Source organism: Numida meleagris, chromosome Z (genome assembly GCF_002078875.1).
Source record: "Numida meleagris isolate 19003 breed g44 Domestic line chromosome Z, NumMel1.0, whole genome shotgun sequence".
In the NCBI taxonomy this organism is placed as follows: domain Eukaryota; kingdom Metazoa; phylum Chordata; class Aves; order Galliformes; family Numididae; genus Numida; species Numida meleagris.
Window position 1 is genome coordinate 34,903,122 of NC_034438.1, and position 19,444 is coordinate 34,922,565.

Below are 19,444 nucleotides of genomic sequence, written 5' to 3' on the forward strand. Positions count from 1 at the left end.
TGATTGCGAAAATGTGCAATAAGAGCACTAAAAAATAATCTTTTACTACTTCAGAGAAATTAAATACTAGTTATCTTAACACCTGAGGAAAAAAAGATACAAAACATAAATGTGACAACATCACTCTGTAGTCAAGAAAGATATATTCACTCCTTTTTATTTATAGAAAATAATGAATTAATAGTTATGCTATAGACTCATGAACTACACATTTTTTTAAAGTCACCTCTAATGCTTGTTCCAGATTCTTCATGGAGAAATTCTGCTAAAGAAGTACTGTCCCCTCCACCTCCTGTTTATAACTCAAGAAGTATTCCTGCAGAATTCCCCAGTGTCAGGAAAACCACTTGCTACTGCCCTCTCAGTGCTTCCCTCTCTAATGCATGTGTATCATATATTTCTAGTCAGTGACATCATTATGAGATCTGTCATACCTCCATTAAAAGGCAATATATTCAAGTCAATGTGTATCATAGAATCACAGAACGGCCTGAGTTGAAAAGGACCTCAAAGATCATCTAGTTTCAACACCCCTGCTGATTGCAGGGTCGCCAACCACTAGACCAGGCTGCCCAGAGTCACGTCCAGCCTGGCCTTGAATGCCTACAGGGACAGGGCATCCACAAGCTCCCTGGGCAACCTGTTCGAGTGCATCACCACCTTTTGAGTGAAAAATTTCCTTCTAATATCTAAACTAAATCTCCTCATCTCAGTTTAACTCCATTCCCCCTTGTCCTATCACTATCTACCCTTATGAACAATCGATCCCCCTCCTGTTTATACGCTCCCTTCAAGTATTGGAAGGCCACAATGAGGTCTCCCCGGAGCCTTCTCTTCTCCAAACTAAACAAGCCCAGTTCCCTCAACCTTTCTTCATAGGAGAGGTGCTCCAGCCCTCTGATCATCAGAAAGGTGTAAAGGTGAAATAAAACAAACAGTAATCACAGCTAGCAGCATAACAAAAATGTTAGCAGACAGAGGCTGGATTAGTATCCCCTATCATGGCAGTGCTAAGTGGAAGGAGAAAGATTAGTAGCAACAGGAAAAAATTTGCAGTGCCATTCAACTCTCCTTCAATTCATGCAGTTCAGCAGTGATTTATGGTATGTTTTAGCACACAATGCCCAAACGTAATGGCGGAATTTTGGCTGAATTAAGAGGTAGTAGTACATCTTTTTACCTTACTGAGAACAAAATGTGATTTTATAGTGACAACAAATAAAGAGCAGTAACTCAATGTCAGCTCACCGAAAGCATAAATATTTTTACACAAAACACTGAGTTGGCACATGAACTCTACAACATATATTGCAAATTCAAAATGAGATCCGTTTGCAACCTCCAGGAAAGGCTTAATGGTCTGTGAATTTGAATAAGAAGGAAAAAGTAGTCTATTACTTAATACCCATCTCCAGAGATAATTTTAACTTCAGTGACCAAATATGTCCAAAGAGGCAGGAAAGCTCCTTTCCACTCCATTTGTATTTCTTATGTACTTGTCAAAGTAACTAGAAGCTGAATTCATTCCTGCCTCTGGTATTTATTTCCATGAGACACAATGGCTTAATTTTTGCACCACTGTTACTACATAAAGTGAAGAAAGCAAGCATAACACAAAGTTACCTAAGCGTGGAAAGGCATGGACTCAGACTAATTTCCAGAGAGAAAGAAGGAGATTAAATGATGTGGTAAGCTTGATCTTGCTCAGAGTATCCTGCACCAAGGCAGGTTAGTTATGAGTGGGACAAGAAAAATGCATACACAGGTATGGCTAATAGTACTCCAGAGCACCCTTTGAAAACAGAACCCACACAGGTTTTGGGATGCAAGAAAAAAAAGCGTATTTTAAATTACCATGTGACTACATAAGGAAATGTTATTGCTCATTGTGTGTTGGTGGCTATTAACTTCCTGTTTTATAATCACAAACTGAAGAATAGCACAGCAAATCGATGTGAAAGCCCAGACACTTGGCATCAAATACATTCTAGAATTTTCTTTACCATTTGCTAGTTACTAGCCCTTGCTAAGATTTTCTCACAGCCATTACTATATAATGCAGTCACTAAAAATATACAATCTGTAGAAGTCTGCCACCACATACTGAATTAGTTTCTGTGTTGGCCGAAAAAAAAAATTCCAGTACAAAAAAACATGTTCATCCTCTGTAAAATTACCTCAACAGAACAGCCAGTAACACTGTTTACACAAAGCCAGATTTCAGCAGCTTGTCAAGCTTGGAAAAAAAGAGTTATCACTTTTTACAGTTATATTCCCTGGCAATTCTGCCTTCAACCTTCTCCTTACCCTCTTTTGAATTAGATTACGTTACAGTCATTATGATTTAACTGCATTAATTCATTACCCACATTTAGGTTTCAGTGCAGTCCCATGGAAAGCTGTGGTATCATGTACTGGTCCTTCTTCCACAGGGACCTCTTACATAATAAAATTAATCTTTCTGACTACATCAATTCATAACCGCCACTTAAGCCCAAAGTACTTTTGTTGCACAACGGACAGAAAATCATTTTGACAACTTACGATTTTGTTCCAAAAATCACTGGAAAGAAACACTAGAAAAAAAGGAAAGCATTTTGCTATCCTAACTACTTTTCATAAGCAGTATCAAATTTTTGCTATAAAGGTACTGAAATGAGTTCCTAATCTACTGAAAAAAAAAACCAAAAAACCCTAAAAGAAATCACAGTTCTATAAAGGCATTTATTTACAGCAAAATGAGAAAGCTCACTAAAATACCTGATGTCATCCATACGGTATCACTAGAAACTGATATTAACTCTCAGAAATGTGTCCCTTGTGAAGGTAAAGTGAGAGAAACCCCACCTTTATTCATGTAGCTACTCTGAGATGTACCTTGATAGCAGAACAGTACTGGGAAACTTCTCCAAGAATATTCTTGACTACATTTGGTAATGACAAATGAATGTTCTCATCATTAACTCAACATGCACTTGTTTGTGCTTTTATATATATATATATATACACACACGTACATATATATACATATACATATATGTGTGTGTGTGTGTGTTTTTCATGAGGATGTTGTCAGTTGGCTGCAAAGCAGTGCTTGCAGGGCTAGCTTTAGCTGCTCTGGCAGCCTCCAGCTGGTAAGCCTTTCAGTCCCTTCTAGCCTTAAGCACTACCTTGCCTTCAAACTATATAAAAGCCCAGTCAAGCTGCATCTCAAAATACATTGTTACTGAACAAGGAAAAATAACTCCTTGAATCAGATTTTCTCTTTTCTAGGTTAATCAAATGTTAAAGTGTTCCATGAGTCATCTTAGACAAAGTCACACTGAACAACCTCAGCCAGTGACTAACAGAACAAAGCACGTATTTCTGCTGTGTAATTTCATTTTTATACCACATACAGCCCAAGGTATGTACTGACAGTGAAATCTGCGTTCATGCTGCGAACCACAAAAAGCTACTGCAAGTCAAAAGGCAATTTTCACCGAATCAAAGAAAATACTACTTAGAAAAAGATAATTTTTTAAGTTTATGAAAAGAAAAAACTTGTAAGGTTGACGACAAAAGCAGGCATTTCCTCTCCGATAAGAATTTCAGAAAAGGGGCATAAGAACTAATATAACAAAAATAAGATGAACTCAACAGGTTATCAACAATCACATTTCAACACAATGAGAAGGATCTTCTTTTTTTAAAAAGAAAAAAATACAAAAAAAAAAGAAAAGACTGTCCCACAAAAATATGCACTTCTTAGCAATGCCTATTGACAGGTGGTGTTGCATCAAACTAAATAAAAGCAATTTTGTTGAAAAGAAAAAGAAAATCTAATCATTTAAAGCAAGAGAAAAATCCTTGGCCTTAGAGTGAGCTGACTTGTCTAGTTGTGCAAAACAACATTTGTCAATGTTTAAAATGTGATAGTTGTCCTTAACAGGCCCACTAAGGTCACTGAGAAGAACAAATTTTGAGCTTATAGGCAAGCTGCTTAATATGCTTCATTAGGAAAACAAAAGCCACTCTGAAGTAACAAATGAAGATCTCTAGTGCTCTTATAAATACAGTCTTGTTTAATTCTTCCCCCCCTTTTTAAGTAGATGCAGAATAAATCTTAACATCAGGTTTTAGAATATCACGTCTTTGCAGTTTCTCTGGGGAATTTTAACCTCAGGATAAATAAATGCTGTTCAACTTGCACAGACAGTTTTTCTGACTCCAGTATTTATATACATTGAGAAGTGTTATGGAAGAGGAGGGAGAAATACTGGGAATTGCATTCTTACTGACAAAAAGAGGTTATCGCAGCACGTACAGATACACATCTCACTTAGCAGATACTAAAAGCGAAGAGCAAAAGAACACTGCTTGGAAGAATTTCTTCCATTTGACCAGTTACTACAGTCAACTGCACTGACATACACCCTTAACTAGCTCATTGCAATTTTGTTTTCTCTTGGATTCAGCAGCAGACGGAAAGGGAAAACACTACCAGGCTATTTTTAATAGAACAGTCAAAATTCCTGCATATGACTAGTTGACATTCTAGGGTATGCTGTATTTGTGTGAGCACATAAAGCAAAGATTTACAAGAAAATAATTTCATGACTATCTATTCTTCTGAAATGCACGTTTTTCATTTGAAGTTACACTAATGTGCTTTGTTAGATAACTAGATGAGTTTGTAGAAAACTATCTCTGAATAATCATGACTCTATCAGTTTTAAAACAGACCTTCTTCTTATTTCCTTTTGATCAACAGTTACCTGTTCATCGATTCTTCTGCACTGTAATGGTCTACTGGGAAGAAAAAAAGGGTGTTTTCATAATTAAACCATTGGAGCATATCCTGATGAGATGTTCCAATGAGCTTTTCCTAGTGTAATTTTTGACATACACACCTGTAATACTCTTTATTTTTCATATAAGTTCAAAAGGCAACCTTTCTTACTCGTGTTTGGACTGTAATTTCTTGTACCTGAGAACACGCTTGGTGTCTTCTCCTATGCTTTCTACCCAGAAGAGAGGTTGTTTGCACTTATGAAATTACTTATGAGCTTCAGCAAAGATCAAGCACACAATAATGGATGCCTACCTTTATTTTGATTTGGTAGCACCTATGAAAAATAAAATACTACTAGTAATTCACTTCTAGCCTTTCTTACACAAACTGAGTCATGCTCATGTTACTTGTACCTAAAAATTCAGTTAGTGACATAGCTTATCCTTTATCTATATATAAATATTCCTCCACACAGAATTCCTTTGGGATTAGGTGCTTATAAGAAAACACAATAGGGATAAATTTGATGTGGAGTTCAATTTTCTGCATCTTTAACAAAACAGAAACAAAAAACATTGAAAATGTGCCTTAAATTATCTTTATTGATTTTAGTTTTACTTGGTATTTGCTTAAAGCTTTTATATCTTTGTCTCATCCTGAGTAGAACAGTTTCTGTTAATATTTATCAGAACAAAATTTTATTTGGAAATTGGAGAATTTGCCTTACTTTTAGTAACTTACAGTTTCACACAGTAATCAGCATAACTAACAGCAGGATTACTACAAATAAAATACAGTTTAAGTAGCAGTGATTTAAAAATCTATCTTTCAATACTCTCAGTATTTACCATTACATAAAATACAGGCACACTGGCTTTAGAAATTTGAGGTGAATAAGGCTTCAAAGAAAACATTTTAACTGAAGGTGTTCAGGCCAGTAGAACATGTACCAGTAGCACCATTTGGCTGCATTCCCTCCTTACTCCCAGTCACTACGATAGTGCCTGCTCACAAGAATATGATAGCTATATTAAGTTTCCATGATGGTCTGGAATTTGAAAGCTACATCAAATTTCCTGTACCATAAAATAATGAATATTACATCCTTATGAACACTGTAATATTACAATTTTTCATTTAGCTAGGATGCAAAAAGCACGAAAAAGTATGTGAATAAAGCTTTCAGTTTCTACCACCTTGACAGTGAACATGACAAGTGGGGGACACTGGAGCTGGATGGAGAACACAATCAACCTGCACTTGTCCCGAAGCAGACAATCTGGAGCAGATAATGGAAGCAACAGCCTGTGAGAGATTTCCACAAGTCCTTCAGCTCCATCCTCTATCTGGATTGGTATCCTCTTACCAAAGCTGCAGAGAGGAGCAATACATGCAGACTAACTCTCCAGCCATGGCCCACTACTGCCATACCTGCCAATGCATTCCTTGGGGACTGAGCTGAGATGTACCAGGAGGCCAGCTTGGCTGAGAAAGGGAGACAAAGCGTTGCTTGAATGTGAAAAGGCAGCATACTAGCTGGGACAAAATGGACAGGCCACGAAGAAGGAACTGAGACACATGCCCTGAGCACGTAGAGACTGCATGCGTTGTCAGTGAAACTAAAATCTGCTATAGGTGAGGTGTTTTAAGAGGTGTCAAGGGTAGCAAGAAGAGCTTCTGCATTTACAACAGCGCTAAAAGGCTGGCCAAGGAAAATGTCAGCTTGCTGCTGGGTTGGGTGCACCTGTGACAGCAGGCACAGATAAGGCAGTTCCTCCTCGTGTTCTCTGTTGCCAGCAGGAAGGTCTGCCAGGCTTCTTGCTTAGTGATGGGGCTCCAGGAGTAGTTACCAGCTGGGGATGTTAATATGAAAGAAGCAAGAATAAGAAGCATTGATTACTGACTTTGATGTTCCATACAGCACTCAAATAACACGTGCCAAGACTTTACCAATAGTTTCTAACAAAGCTGGAAGAGTCCCCCTTCATACACAACAAGTAAACTATCAATTCCTGCTTTTATTTTTCAATTGTGTTCCCCCTTTTAGATTCTGTTTATTATTTTCCATGTAACAGGTTAGCCTCCAAGTTTTGCCTGGTAAGTAACCTTCAACAAGTGGAGGAGGGTGAACAAAAGGGTGTCCAGATGTGACACGATGATGCATTCTGCATTATCACACATGGCAGGAGCTCAGGAAATGCTCACTGCAAGAGGCTACAAAAAGAATAATGTATGATCTTAGATAAATATCTAATGTTGAATACGCAGCTGAACGTTAGGTCACCCAGCTTTACAAATCAAGCACAAGACACTGCAGAATTCTGTGTTAAACAAAAAGTACTATTCACGTGCAAAAAAACCACTTTCCATCTTGCACCACAGGTGGCAATGAACAACCAACTAATGTTCATGATGCCTCTTCTATGCCTTCTTCAGTCTATGCATTTTTCTGTTATATTATCAAAAATTATTAAGCAAATCTTTTCTTTCCTCATCCCCCTTCAATTCTTTTGCACCTCTGTGGGACCTGAACAGCTCCTCTTTTTTCTAACTTTACATTTTCTTACTTTTTCTACAGAAAAAAAAAATCAATTTTTACAAGAATTCTGTCTACAAAAGACACTGATTTCACTCACTAGGGTCAGAATGGCAGACATCTCTCCCTACCCCAAAAATCTTATGTAGACATCAAGCAGTACCTTTCAGCTTGGGAAGTTACTTTGTTCCAGAACTAAGACTGCTGCCACAAGACATGCCTCCATCAATCAGCTTTTTAGCTTCTGTCCATTTAGAAAGAGACAGACCCACCAAAGCAGTACTGAGCTTGCAACCTTAAACACTCTTCAATCTTACATAACGACAGTACTACAAGGTCTATTTGCTGTGCATCAGAAAAGATTCATTAAAATCTTCAAATTAATGGAAAACAGTAATAAGAAATACTCTACTGAGCTACTCTCACAGATTTAGCTGTATTTCCACAAATGGATTTTAAATCCTAATAAGTAACTGCAACACAATCTTCATCAGTGCTTTGACATTCTTTGTTTTTTCTAATTAAATTGCATGGAGAGGGACTTGGCAGGTAAAACAAAGAGAGCCATATCCTGCTCCCTGTTTTGCTGAAGTAAATCTAGAACAGATGTGAACACAAAAGTCGACATACTCAATAAATTTTACTCACTCGACAATCCCGCTGTAATGTTTTCATTAATGCGCTGTGAGTTTCAGAGTCAAAATACAACCCTTCATGCATGTCTTGCAAGAAATCCAAGTCTTTGAACGTTGGGTTGGACTTCTCCCTCTCTTTTCTTGATGCTCTCCGTTTATATGTGGAGCCTTTCAAGTCATATGTGAAATGCATTTTCAAGGCTCGTGGCAAAACATTGTTCATTACAACAATTCTAATATTAATGCCTCCTGACTGAACACAGTACAGCCCATAAAATTTGGGTAGAAGCGTCCTTGGATTCTGGTTCAGATTCTAGAACAAAAGAGATACTTTTAAATATGTTTATTCAGAATAATGTACATGCTTAAGAAAGTAATTTTTGTGCCAAAGGCCACTAACAAAGAGCAAGAGAACAGAACATGTTTTCCTTTTAAGCATAGTTTCTTTGAACAATTGACTTTCTTAAACACAATAAACTATTCTGAGAAGAAACTGAAAGTGAGAGGTCTACCATGGAACAAACCTACTGTGAAGCTCAGAGGCTTCACATAACCATGCTGTCTTTTCAATGTAAAGGGTAAACAGAAGTCTTGTAAGAAAAAAAATAGAATGCTGCTGCCAACGCACATTGCTTCTTGCCATGTGTTTCCAATTTAGTTTGAACTGCCACCATCACACTTCCTGAGATGCACTGTCCTGACAAATATGAGTGAATCTCTGACTCTGACTGTATGACAGGTTTCTCTTTCCCACATCCCATGAAAGTGTATACTGGGCTAAACTTAAACACAATCCAAAGATTTAATTCATTATTCTGATCTGAATAACCTTTGCATTTCACACGTGGGAAGAAGTTTGGGTCAAGTGTAGTTCTCACTGCCCTAACTTGGACTCTGAAGAAGAATCTCTGTCTCCACGAGGCTTTTCATAATGAAGGTCAGTGCCAAATGATCAGGTTGTCTTCACAATAGTCTGAGGTCATAACAGAATCATGACATACCATCAAAATAGAAAGGTGTTAAATTATCCAAATTCCATGACAGGTAGAAAAATAACTAGGAGATTACAAGAGAGGCAAGAGTAAAAATCATCCTTCTGAATAGAACTACTCTCAGTTTTTGGTATGAAAACTTAAGAAAAGGAAAAAACACTTTGAGTCTTGCATTATTACAAAGTTACAATATATACCTACAGGAACAAACTACTTTCATGGAAACAGTCACAGTAATTAAAGTTACACTTAGGAAATCCTTGCATGTGTTAAGAGCAAGAATAAAGACACAAAGAAAAGTGGTCTTACATTTACTTGCAATAATGCTCAACTCAAATTTATGCTGAGCTGAATTCCTGTTACATTACTGTAATAATGATTACATTCCTCATTCTGAGTACAAGTGGGAGGGTAAGATTTAAAGTGCTTGCTTAAGAAACAGAAAAAGAAAAGAAAATCTGGCCAACAATAATTACAAGTGTTATATTCCAAAGTCTTGTATACTACCCAGAAGAATCTCTGTTTATATGCACATTGAGTAGTTTTTGTTGAAAAAAGGAGAACTGTTAAATTTATTTTGGATTGATGATTTCTGTTTCTAATGCCTGACACACATAAAACAATACAATCAACTTAGCATTAGCTCTCAAAAAAGCTCTACTTAAAACTTAGGTATTAAGCAAATTATATTGGTAAGAATACTTTTAACATCATTGTTTTAATACATGAGAAATGGAACTAGTCCAGAAACAAAGAGAAACTGACCGGTCTAGTTTCTTTGTCCACTCTGAGTGAAATGCAGAGGGTAGACAAACAAAAAATGGAGAAGAAAAGTTGAATTAGAAATTTAGAAATCTTTCTTATTACTAACTTATTAGAAGTAAAGTTTGGTAGCATTTTAGAAGATGATGTTCAGCTTCATCTTGAGTGCTAAAGGAGTAACAACTATTATCTTAAATGTATTCTTGATTTATATCCATTCTTTCTGATGGGCATGGGAGTATAAATTTGAAAGTTAAAAAATGTAAAAAATATTATAAAAATAATGGTAAAGTCATCAAATGAAATGGAATCCTTAGAAGTGTGATGTAAAACTGCACATATAAATGTAAAGATTATAAAGGCAGAAAAAACTTCAATTACTTACCATATAATAACCTGGCAAGAGCTTCTGAAGAAACTCAGCCTCTTTGTGTTGAACTGTTTTGATGATGAACTCGTCATCACTAGTTACAAAAAATAAGGACCCACTGGCACCTGGATTGGATAATTCAATTAAAGGCTCGCTGCAGATTGAATACTGGAAGAAACAACAAAAATAATTTTAATGCCAGTGCATGCATTACTCAAATAAAAGTTTAATACAAAGAATGGCAGCTGCAAATAGACACAGAGGAATCGAGGAGCTTTATCCCTAGAGCTTCATTGGCAAAAACTACCATACAGCAAGCTGGGTCACAGTAATTTGAGGGCATGCTGCACAGTTGTGGAAGCAGTACAACTTTCCTCTCCACATATGGTTCCTCTCCATGAACCACTGCTTCAGATAAATTCTCAAGGGAGTGAACTGAGTGAGCGAGGTGGAAACAATCCATCCTCACACCATCAGCACTGCAAATCTGTGAACCTGAAGATGATACTTTCTTTTTAACTGTTCACTTTTCACAGACATTTATTTATGAAGCACATGTGGGAAGTATGTCAGAAAAAGACACAAGGAGTACAAGTGTTGTACAATACACAAATAAGTAATTCATATCCTATGTAACTAGGGTTGACACCATTAGAATAATCATCTCAGTATAACCGCTAATGTTTTCTGATAATTTGCCTGCTTGAAACAGGATAACTAAATATCAGCAACTAGGAAAAAACGCATTTTTGGAGAACCATTATTTTGGAGGTTTAGACAGGCTTTCTCTTCACAGAGATTCAGTAATGTTAAGATCACATTAAGGAAGAAGTAATAACTTATGAGTATCTTTACTAGTAGAACCAGACTTCACAGAGAGGCTAATGAATATTTATTAACCTTCCATTAATTTACACTTTATGCTTCATTCAAACGAAGTGGAGAAAAGACACTAAGCTCCAAAACCAAAGAGAAATCTGTTTACATAAAACTGAAGAGCTTATTTGAAATAGAGTATCATTAAGCTTTCCTTCACACACACTGTTCTTCTGTGGCTTTACCCATTTGGAGACCTAGCATGCAGTCCAATAGTTTAAGACTTCTATCTTTGAAAGAATCAAAATTACACAGGACTTGAATTATGAGCAATGTAAGCATCAGGAAATTCTTCTTAGCAGAGCAGCAGGTCTTCTGATCTTATCATAACAAAAGGAATAACTGCTTCAGTAACAAAGTAAACTCGGCTTACTGGGTCAGTGCCTGAGTGGAGCTAAGCAATTCCATGGCAGAAAACAAAAATGAAAAAAGAATATCAACCCCAAAAACAGTTCTATTTGCTGAAGACTGCTTTCATTAAATTTAACCAGAATCGGGCCAGCTATTTCAGACAGTTGTGACAGCAAAGAAAATTGATACAAGAAAATGTAGCAAATATGTCTGGGGTTTTTTTTGACACTTGAGCTAAGGAAGCATGCTTCCCACGCGCTCAAATCACTACGTTGTCCATTTTCTTACAGTAGTGCTGGCTGAGGCTTTCCACATTCTTCAAATTTTTAAGACTTTTGCATGCCATAAAAATTTTGCCCGTTCCTCTCTCTGCTTTGCTGTTTACTCAGTTCCAATTAATGAGAGCTTTTCGTTGGCTGCAGTGGTCTAATAATAGAACAGCACTACTAATCTATAACGCTACATAGGCCCTCAGAGCAAAGCATTGGTTGTATTACAACCCCTGAATTTTTCTTGCCAAAAATATATAAAGCTTCACTAACAATTTTCATCGCTGCAAACATTTGAAACCAATTATCTTAAACATTAAACACAGTTTCAACAACACAGTTCATTGCAAACAAGAGCTAGAAATCTACACTGAATGCTGGTTATTGTACTGTTGAGTTAATTTCTGTAGAATAAAAGCCTAAACACCAAACAAAATTTTTAACTGCTGGAGATTAAGTGAAATAAAAAGCTGAAAACTACCAAAACTCCCCAAACCCCAGCATTTAAGGACTTTATGAACAAGAATTCCCACACAAAAGTGAAACTGCAAATCTGAGCTCCGCCATTGCAAATTAACCACGTAAGCCTACTTACACTTGCTGTAATTTATCCTCCCCTAATTTTACTTCACTTTCTATCTCTTCACTCCCTGTTGAATCATCATTTTGCATGCTCTTACAGTAAAGTATGTCATTTTATATACTAGACAGGAATTATGGTCACTACATGACAGATCTAGATTTCACAGAAATAACTAGGACTACTCAGTCAGAGTAGTCCAACACATGTTACCGGGAAGAATACTGTAGTCACAACTAATTGGGAACAGCGTCCCAAACTAAGTTTTGTTCTGTGATTACAGTATGCCAATGATCATGTCTGCCTCTGGGCCACAACGGACTGCAACCGGCTCTGGTTGCAATGTGATGCCTGTTCATAATGAGAAACAACAAAAAGAGATTGCTTGCAGAATAAGTACAAACCCATTGGATGCTTGCATCACTTAAAACAACACACTGAAATTCCACCTGTATTTCAAAAAAACAAAAATTGAAGGAAATTTTGTATTTTTAAGAAGAAAAGTGGTGCAACATTGAAACTGCTCAACTCTCAGCTCTCTGGAGTACTGTGCTCAGCCTTCCCTTACTCTAGGAAAAGAGGAACCTACAGCAACAGGGGAACAAATGTCCCAGACACGTTGTCCCAGACACACTTCCCCCACACAGCAGCACAGAGAAGCTTCATTCTCTTCCTTCACCAGAAATCAGAAGTAGTTCCTAATGTTTCTTAACAGCTGCCCAAATTGAGTGAAAGTTTGGAAATAAATAAGAATAAAAAATGCCCTTTTACAATGTCTCCATGGAAACAAGATGTCATTTTCATTCAGCTTTTGCTTGCATTTGACCAGTGAAACGCGTTCTCCTTTTCTAGCTCTTTGGACAGAGTTGCTGCTCCTTTTCCTTGGTGTGTTTAGCTGTTTAGAGGAGAAAAATAATCTACAACAAATTGCCTTCACTGGAAATTTCCAACAGTGATCAGTCATCTGTGATTTTGTAGGTGAGCAGAGTGACACAAATTTCCATCAACAGCAAGTAAGGTCTTCCTGTAATCTTTAGTCTATGCTACTGCAGATACTTCTTTAGGTGGGATAAAAGTCGCAGGTGACAGTATTTACAAAGTACAGTCTTTACTATAAACTGTCAACACAGCCTGAATACTTGGTCTTTCTCTAGGTCCATAAAAGGAAATAGAACATTTTACATAAAAACACCTTTATAAAACTCCAACCCAACAGCATTTCCTAGCAGCTAACATCTGTAATTCAAAGGAATTATCTGTCCTTACACATAAGTATTGCCTGAGGGCTAGTAAAACCAACTCCATACAGAGTGCTACAAAATTAAAATCAGACACTTGTGTTCAACATAAATAAAAGCAAGAGCAGCTATGTTTTACTTTTAAGTTCACTATCTAAGAAAGGAAAAAAGCTTATGTTGTATTCAGACACAAAGTCTGTGAAGTAATAAACTAAAGTAATATTTCAAAGCCATTTAATGCATTATTTTTAATTCAATGAAATTCTATCAGATTCTTCTGATTGCAAAAACTTAGCTACCATTAATAGTACAAAACATTCAAAAACACATGCTAAAGAATTTAACAATAAAACTGATGCTCAAAACTGCTGACTTGTTTGGGGGCTCTGGTTTGTCATGTGGGATCAACATGAGACAGACCGGACATGAGAGAAACATATAGAAAAAATCCATCTCTCCCTTCTTGCTCCGCTGTTCCAAAGGCAGAAGGAGAAGCAAAGCCAGCAGACTCTTGTCTCTGGCAGTGCACAAAATGGTTCTAACAAATACAGCCTGCTCTTATGACAATAGTAAATACATCATATTTTTCTCATGTTAGCAGCTGAATATTGAAGAATCAGACTTCCAAGTATACAGTATGGATTAAAAAAAAAAAGAATATATTCTAAAATGCTTCCTTCTTAGGCCTCCACTCCAATTTTCTCAAGGTCAGATGGGAATGTCTGCAGACAAATGCATGTTTAATAGTGAATAACACAAAAGCTGCAAAATCAGTACAGAAGTACTGAATATATCCTCTAGAAACAATGAGCTGGATAAGCAGTAATACCAAAGTTCCTCTAGTTAATTAACAAGGCAGAGTTTTTTTTTAAGTGAACATCTCAAAGAATTAAGATTTTTGTAAAACCGTAAAAATATTCACTAGTAATTAAACACCACACGTACAAAATTCATTACCCATTTGGGCACCATCAAAGCATCCTCCTCTGTACAAAACTAGTGTATATTATGATAATTTGTAACTGAAAGGAAAACTGCAAGCTCTTACCAAGTAATCATCAGGCTTGATACCAAAAAGTTCTCTGAAATATCGGAAGGCAAGAGGTGCATACGTCTTAAATCTGAAGTCAGGGTAATGATGAGCAGGGGTGAGATTGCTCCCTTCACTGTAAACAAAAACAAAAACAGACCAAACCCAATTATTACTGAGCAATTTTTAGCCACTTCCTGCAAAGCTTACCGTTAATGTAAATCTGCCTAACTCAATCACTGGCCTTACTAGAGTCATATATGCAGACAAATCTGCATATCACCATTGATCAGTGTCACAGAAATGCCTGGGAGAGACACAGTATCACCAGCAAACTCCTTCCTCCCTCCTTTCATGTTGTCTTTTCATTACCCACTTCTACATTCACAAAGATCATATTTAAACTAATGCTACAGCTTCTCACCTCCCTTCAAGGAAAGCCAGTCTAACATCTTTGACACAGAAAGGGAAAGCCTGGTGAACTGAAGTTGTTCACAGGGGGGTCAGTCAGAGATACTACAGATACTAAAAATGCAAAAAAAGTAAGAAGATACTAAAATGAGAAAGAACAAAAGAATACTATAACATAGCAAAGAGGGCAGGGACTATGCAGACAGAGTAGAGGGAAGGAAGTAGGTCTACCAAATTTTTTTTGGTGCCAGCAAGCTTTGATTAGCTCAGCATTACTTATGAAATGGCATCCTCAGCACCAATTTCCGCAGGCTAATTGCAGTTACACTATCTCACTCTTTCTTGCTAGTACAGTGCAGAACTGAAAAGCCACCCTGGCACTGCTGAACTTCAAGTGGTTTTCTGCTTGCTCACCTGTCACATCAAATATTTTATCCTACCTCAGTCTAAACCACCACTAGCTTACATGCTCAGTTAATTAGGAACATGAGCTATATATAGTGTGGGGAATTACTGGAAATGGTATTCAGATACACGTAAGATACAGATTCAAACTAGAAGACGCACAAAGAAAGACTACTGAGGCGGCCAGTTCCGAAGCCAGCCATTCTCAAAGAAGCAGATAAGAAGAATGTAACCCTTGTGGCTCTTTTCCATATTTTACATCAACACTCCCTCTCTACTTCTATGATGCAGCTGCATGAGTATTGAGATGAACACTATGCTATTTAAGCTGAAGGAAAAGGCTGGCAGGAAGATGCTGTCAGAAGAAAAACATACAAAAGAAATCCGTCTGTGGTTTCCTTCATGTTGGAAATTAGAAGAAGGCTTTAAACAGAGTAATAAAAATTTCAAAGCAAGAATAGCATTAAGACAAAGTTGTCACTCTGTGCATGGATTGATAAATATTTGAGTATAAAATCCGTAAGACTGGACACAGTGGTGCAAATCAGCTCTTCTGACACTGCTTTAGTCATTTACCCTAATTAAATTATTCAGAAATGCAGTAAGTACCTATGTGCTTGACAACAGTAATATACAAAGTATGCAGAAAAAAAAAACTGTCAAGAATTCACAAAAATACGAAGAAGAACAAGTCCTAAGGAGATTTTCTACAAAGACTAATTTAGGTATCATAAATCTATAACCAAACACATCTAGGAGCTTTGATCCTGTACAATTAATGTTTGTCATATGAACTTGTCACACACAATAATTAACAACAATCTAATTACAGAACTCTATCCTACCCATTTAGCTGCCCCTGCATGCATATGACCAAAACTCAACTGAACTAAACTGCTGCTAATTAAGCAGTGTAAGCTCGACAAAAAGCTTTCTCAGGCTCCAGAAAGGCACATACTTCAGATTCTGGAATATGAGACCAAAGAAGGAAAAAAACAACCTGTCTTCTGGCTGGAAAGCACACTTCAAAAGATGTCTGTAGATGAGGAAAGATGCATACAAAGATATCAGAACACCAGTGTTTCTTCAAATGCTAAACCATATGGCTAACAGCTAGCAAACGCTGCTACCTCAATTGCACATTTTGTAGTCCAACTTATAATGACTCTAAGGGATTAAAATAAAATCCACTTATAATTATTCCATTATAAAGTAAAAAAGAGAAATCAGTAAGTTAATAGGCTGAACTTAGTATTTTTCCTTACAGTTAAGCTTGGCTAATGCTTTTTCTTATGAAGTGTTACTTTCAGCATGCCAGTCTTATCTGAAATGACGTTTTACATAGCTGGATGCATCTCACTGCATTTTTCTGCAATATAGGGATGTGACAGGGTAATACACAGCTATACTGGCAACTGTTCTAGTGCCTCACCACCCTGATTATAAAAAACTTTTTCGTTACATCCAATCTAAATCTCCCCTTGTTTAGTCTGAAATCATTTCCTCTTGTCCTAGCACAACTGACCCTGCTGAAGACTCTGTCCCTTTCTCTCTTACGGCCCCTTTCTTAAAGCAACCTGATAGGCAGCTGTCAGGTCTCCCCAGAGCATTCTATTCTCTAGGCTGAACAACCCCAGCTCTCTCAGCCTGTTCTCTGGGAACTTGGGGTCATGTTTCTAAATGCATAACACCATTGTTACAAGAGCTGATCATCTAAACTTTATAATGAAACCTTACCTTTTAGAACATAGTTTTACAAATATGCTTCCTACAGCCATAACTCAATTTTTTATTTCGTGAAAGTGTGGCAAAAGATTACACATCTTACTCTGCTAGAACATGTCCCATTCTTGAAACTTCACCAGAGCCAAAATGAAGACAGAAGGTATTCTGTGATAATACCACGGGCCCAAGCCATTTCATAAGTGCAGCACGTAGAAGAAGGACCATCAGTTAAAACTAAAATTGCTCCTAAGATGGACAGCAGTACAAAGTATGTAGAAATATATTCCAGAATATTTTGGAAATGGACTAATTATTTTTGAACAGCACATACATAGAGAACAAGTGCACGTAAAACACATAAGCTTACTTTATTACAGATAATAGCCTACTTCATTATGCAGACAAGCTTCTTTGTAAAATTATATTTTTTTTTAAATAAATCTTTTTACTAAGGGTCCGCAGGGCTTGTTATCATACTCTATCATTTTTGATAACCATACTGATTATTTTCAATTTTATTGCCTAATAGAATTGAAGATCCAAATAGCAAGCTTATTTGTGATGCAAGAAGCCAGCATGACACAAATTTAAGATTTCTTGGTTACACCTCTAGAATAAAGTCTGTAAGGTTTTCTTGATGCTGCTTTTAATAGAGATAGCATTCTGACCTCAAGTAGTTTCCTATAATATATATAATATTTCCAAAACTGTCAGTTTTCCTCACTTTTCACAAAGAAAAAACGTACCAGAAGACTTCAGCTTCAGAAGTAGGCTAAACTCCAGACTACTTGAAGTTTATCCAAGCTTTAACTCTTCTCAGTACTTTTCACTACTGATTTGAGCGTCACACAAATGCTACCTTACAACAGTAATAAGCTTTGGACATTAAAGAGCAAAAATAATCTGAATAATCTTTCATCAGCATCAGAAAGCATTTTGCGATGAACCAGTTCCGTGTACAGATGACTGAAACTGCAGTGAGCATACAGGTCAACAACATCTAACTGACTTACTAGTTCAATCAGAAATCATAACAAGTGTTCACAATGTGCAGGATCCAGACCCTGAAAATAAAGTCTATTAGCATGGGAAATACACAAGACTGATTAACAACTTGCTGCAAGAAGGTCAAAGTCACAGCTGAGCTTAGCAGTGGTGTGCATCTCAGGAGGCTAGAAGATATGAAGCCTTTCTGCAAATGCTCTGCATTTCTGAAGCTGCATATGACTGAGTAGCCAAAATTAACGGACAGAATGGAGTTCAGCTCACCAAGCATCACCATAGAAAATGTGCCTCCTTGGTCTGTGTCTGCTGGATTTGCTCAGCAAGCTGCCCACGTTCCCAGCTCACATGCAACCGCTCAGCCTAGGGACCAGCTTGAGCCACCACTGCCTGAAACTGTGAGACATGTTGGCCTCAGCACCAGGCCTCACCATGGACACACAACTCTGAGCTGGCCCTGAACTTGAATAAAACAGCTGTCAGAATACTTCTGTATCCACAACATGCAAATGGCCTATTTGGGAACAAAATGTGACACCAAGAAATGAACTGGTTCACTTCACTAAGGAGTTCAGGGCACTGAGCATAACGCAGGAAGACAAGAAAAAGCCCCACACACCTGAACAAATGGACGGAGGAGGGAGGAGAGAACACAGGCAGGATGCAGAACTTTCTCACAAACCCTCTAGCCATTGCTGGAATAGATAAGCCCCAGATAAGCATCTCCTTGTTGGATTTTCAAAGCAGTGTTTAAAAGCAGTTTCCCCATGTGATTTCAACCTATGAAGGGAGTTAGGCTGAGACTTCAGAAACCGTATCTCCAGAATCAACTGGATCAGTTGGAGATTGCATTTTTTTTTTTAGCACAAAGGGCACATTTGCATAGTACCATTTACACTCAGTCCTGACTGCAGCTCTAAATACACCCTCTTATAGCTGCCCCTAGTAATATCCACTTAACTCCCAAAAGGAACATATTTTATACTCCTTAGGAAAAGGGAAAATCACAAATGGACAATGCAAAGCAGAAAGTAACAAAAGCATTTGCCCATTTCCACAGCTGCAATAATGTACAAACAAATGCAAGTAATTCTGCAATTCAGATTCACTCCTGCAAAGATATCTACAGATCACTGAGAATTGCTTCCTGAAACAAAGGTCTAAGTAGATCTGGGATAAACTATGACCCTATTTAACCCAGTTACAAAGCAACTCTGGACCAGGCATAACCTGCAATCTGTGGGCTAACAGTGATTTACAATAGCTCCCACAATAAGCAGTGCAGTTACGTTCAGTTTATCTGTGCCTTTTTAGGGAAAAACAGTTTTCTCCCTCCTTCACAAACTCTGAACACAGCAGGAAGTTATTTTCCTATTGTCACCAAAGCTGAACTACAGACAGAACTGAGGTTTACATCAGGGCCTGAGTGATACGCAGAAACTGTTTTTCCTCTCTCACTTAACAAATTTATGAATAACTGTAAACTAC

At 37.3% G+C, this 19,444-nt stretch overlaps 1 protein-coding gene across 6 annotated transcripts in view; it reads right to left on the bottom strand.

Moving 5' to 3' along the window:
• PIP5K1B (phosphatidylinositol-4-phosphate 5-kinase type 1 beta) overlaps nt 1–19,444 on the bottom strand; it is a 101,799-nt gene that overhangs the window by 28,433 nt on the left and 53,922 nt on the right. For 5 of the 6 annotated variants that reach the window (XM_021380719.1, XM_021380715.1, XM_021380720.1 and 2 more), the window contains exons 5-7: nt 14,432–14,549; nt 10,085–10,237; nt 7,959–8,258 (exon numbers count right to left, since the gene is read on the bottom strand). In XM_021380719.1, coding sequence (XP_021236394.1) covers nt 7,959–8,258; nt 10,085–10,237; nt 14,432–14,549 — 571 coding nt within the window. The remainder of the gene's footprint in view (nt 1–7,958; nt 8,259–10,084; nt 10,238–14,431; nt 14,550–19,444) is intronic. The other variant, XM_021380721.1, reaches the window with a different exon arrangement.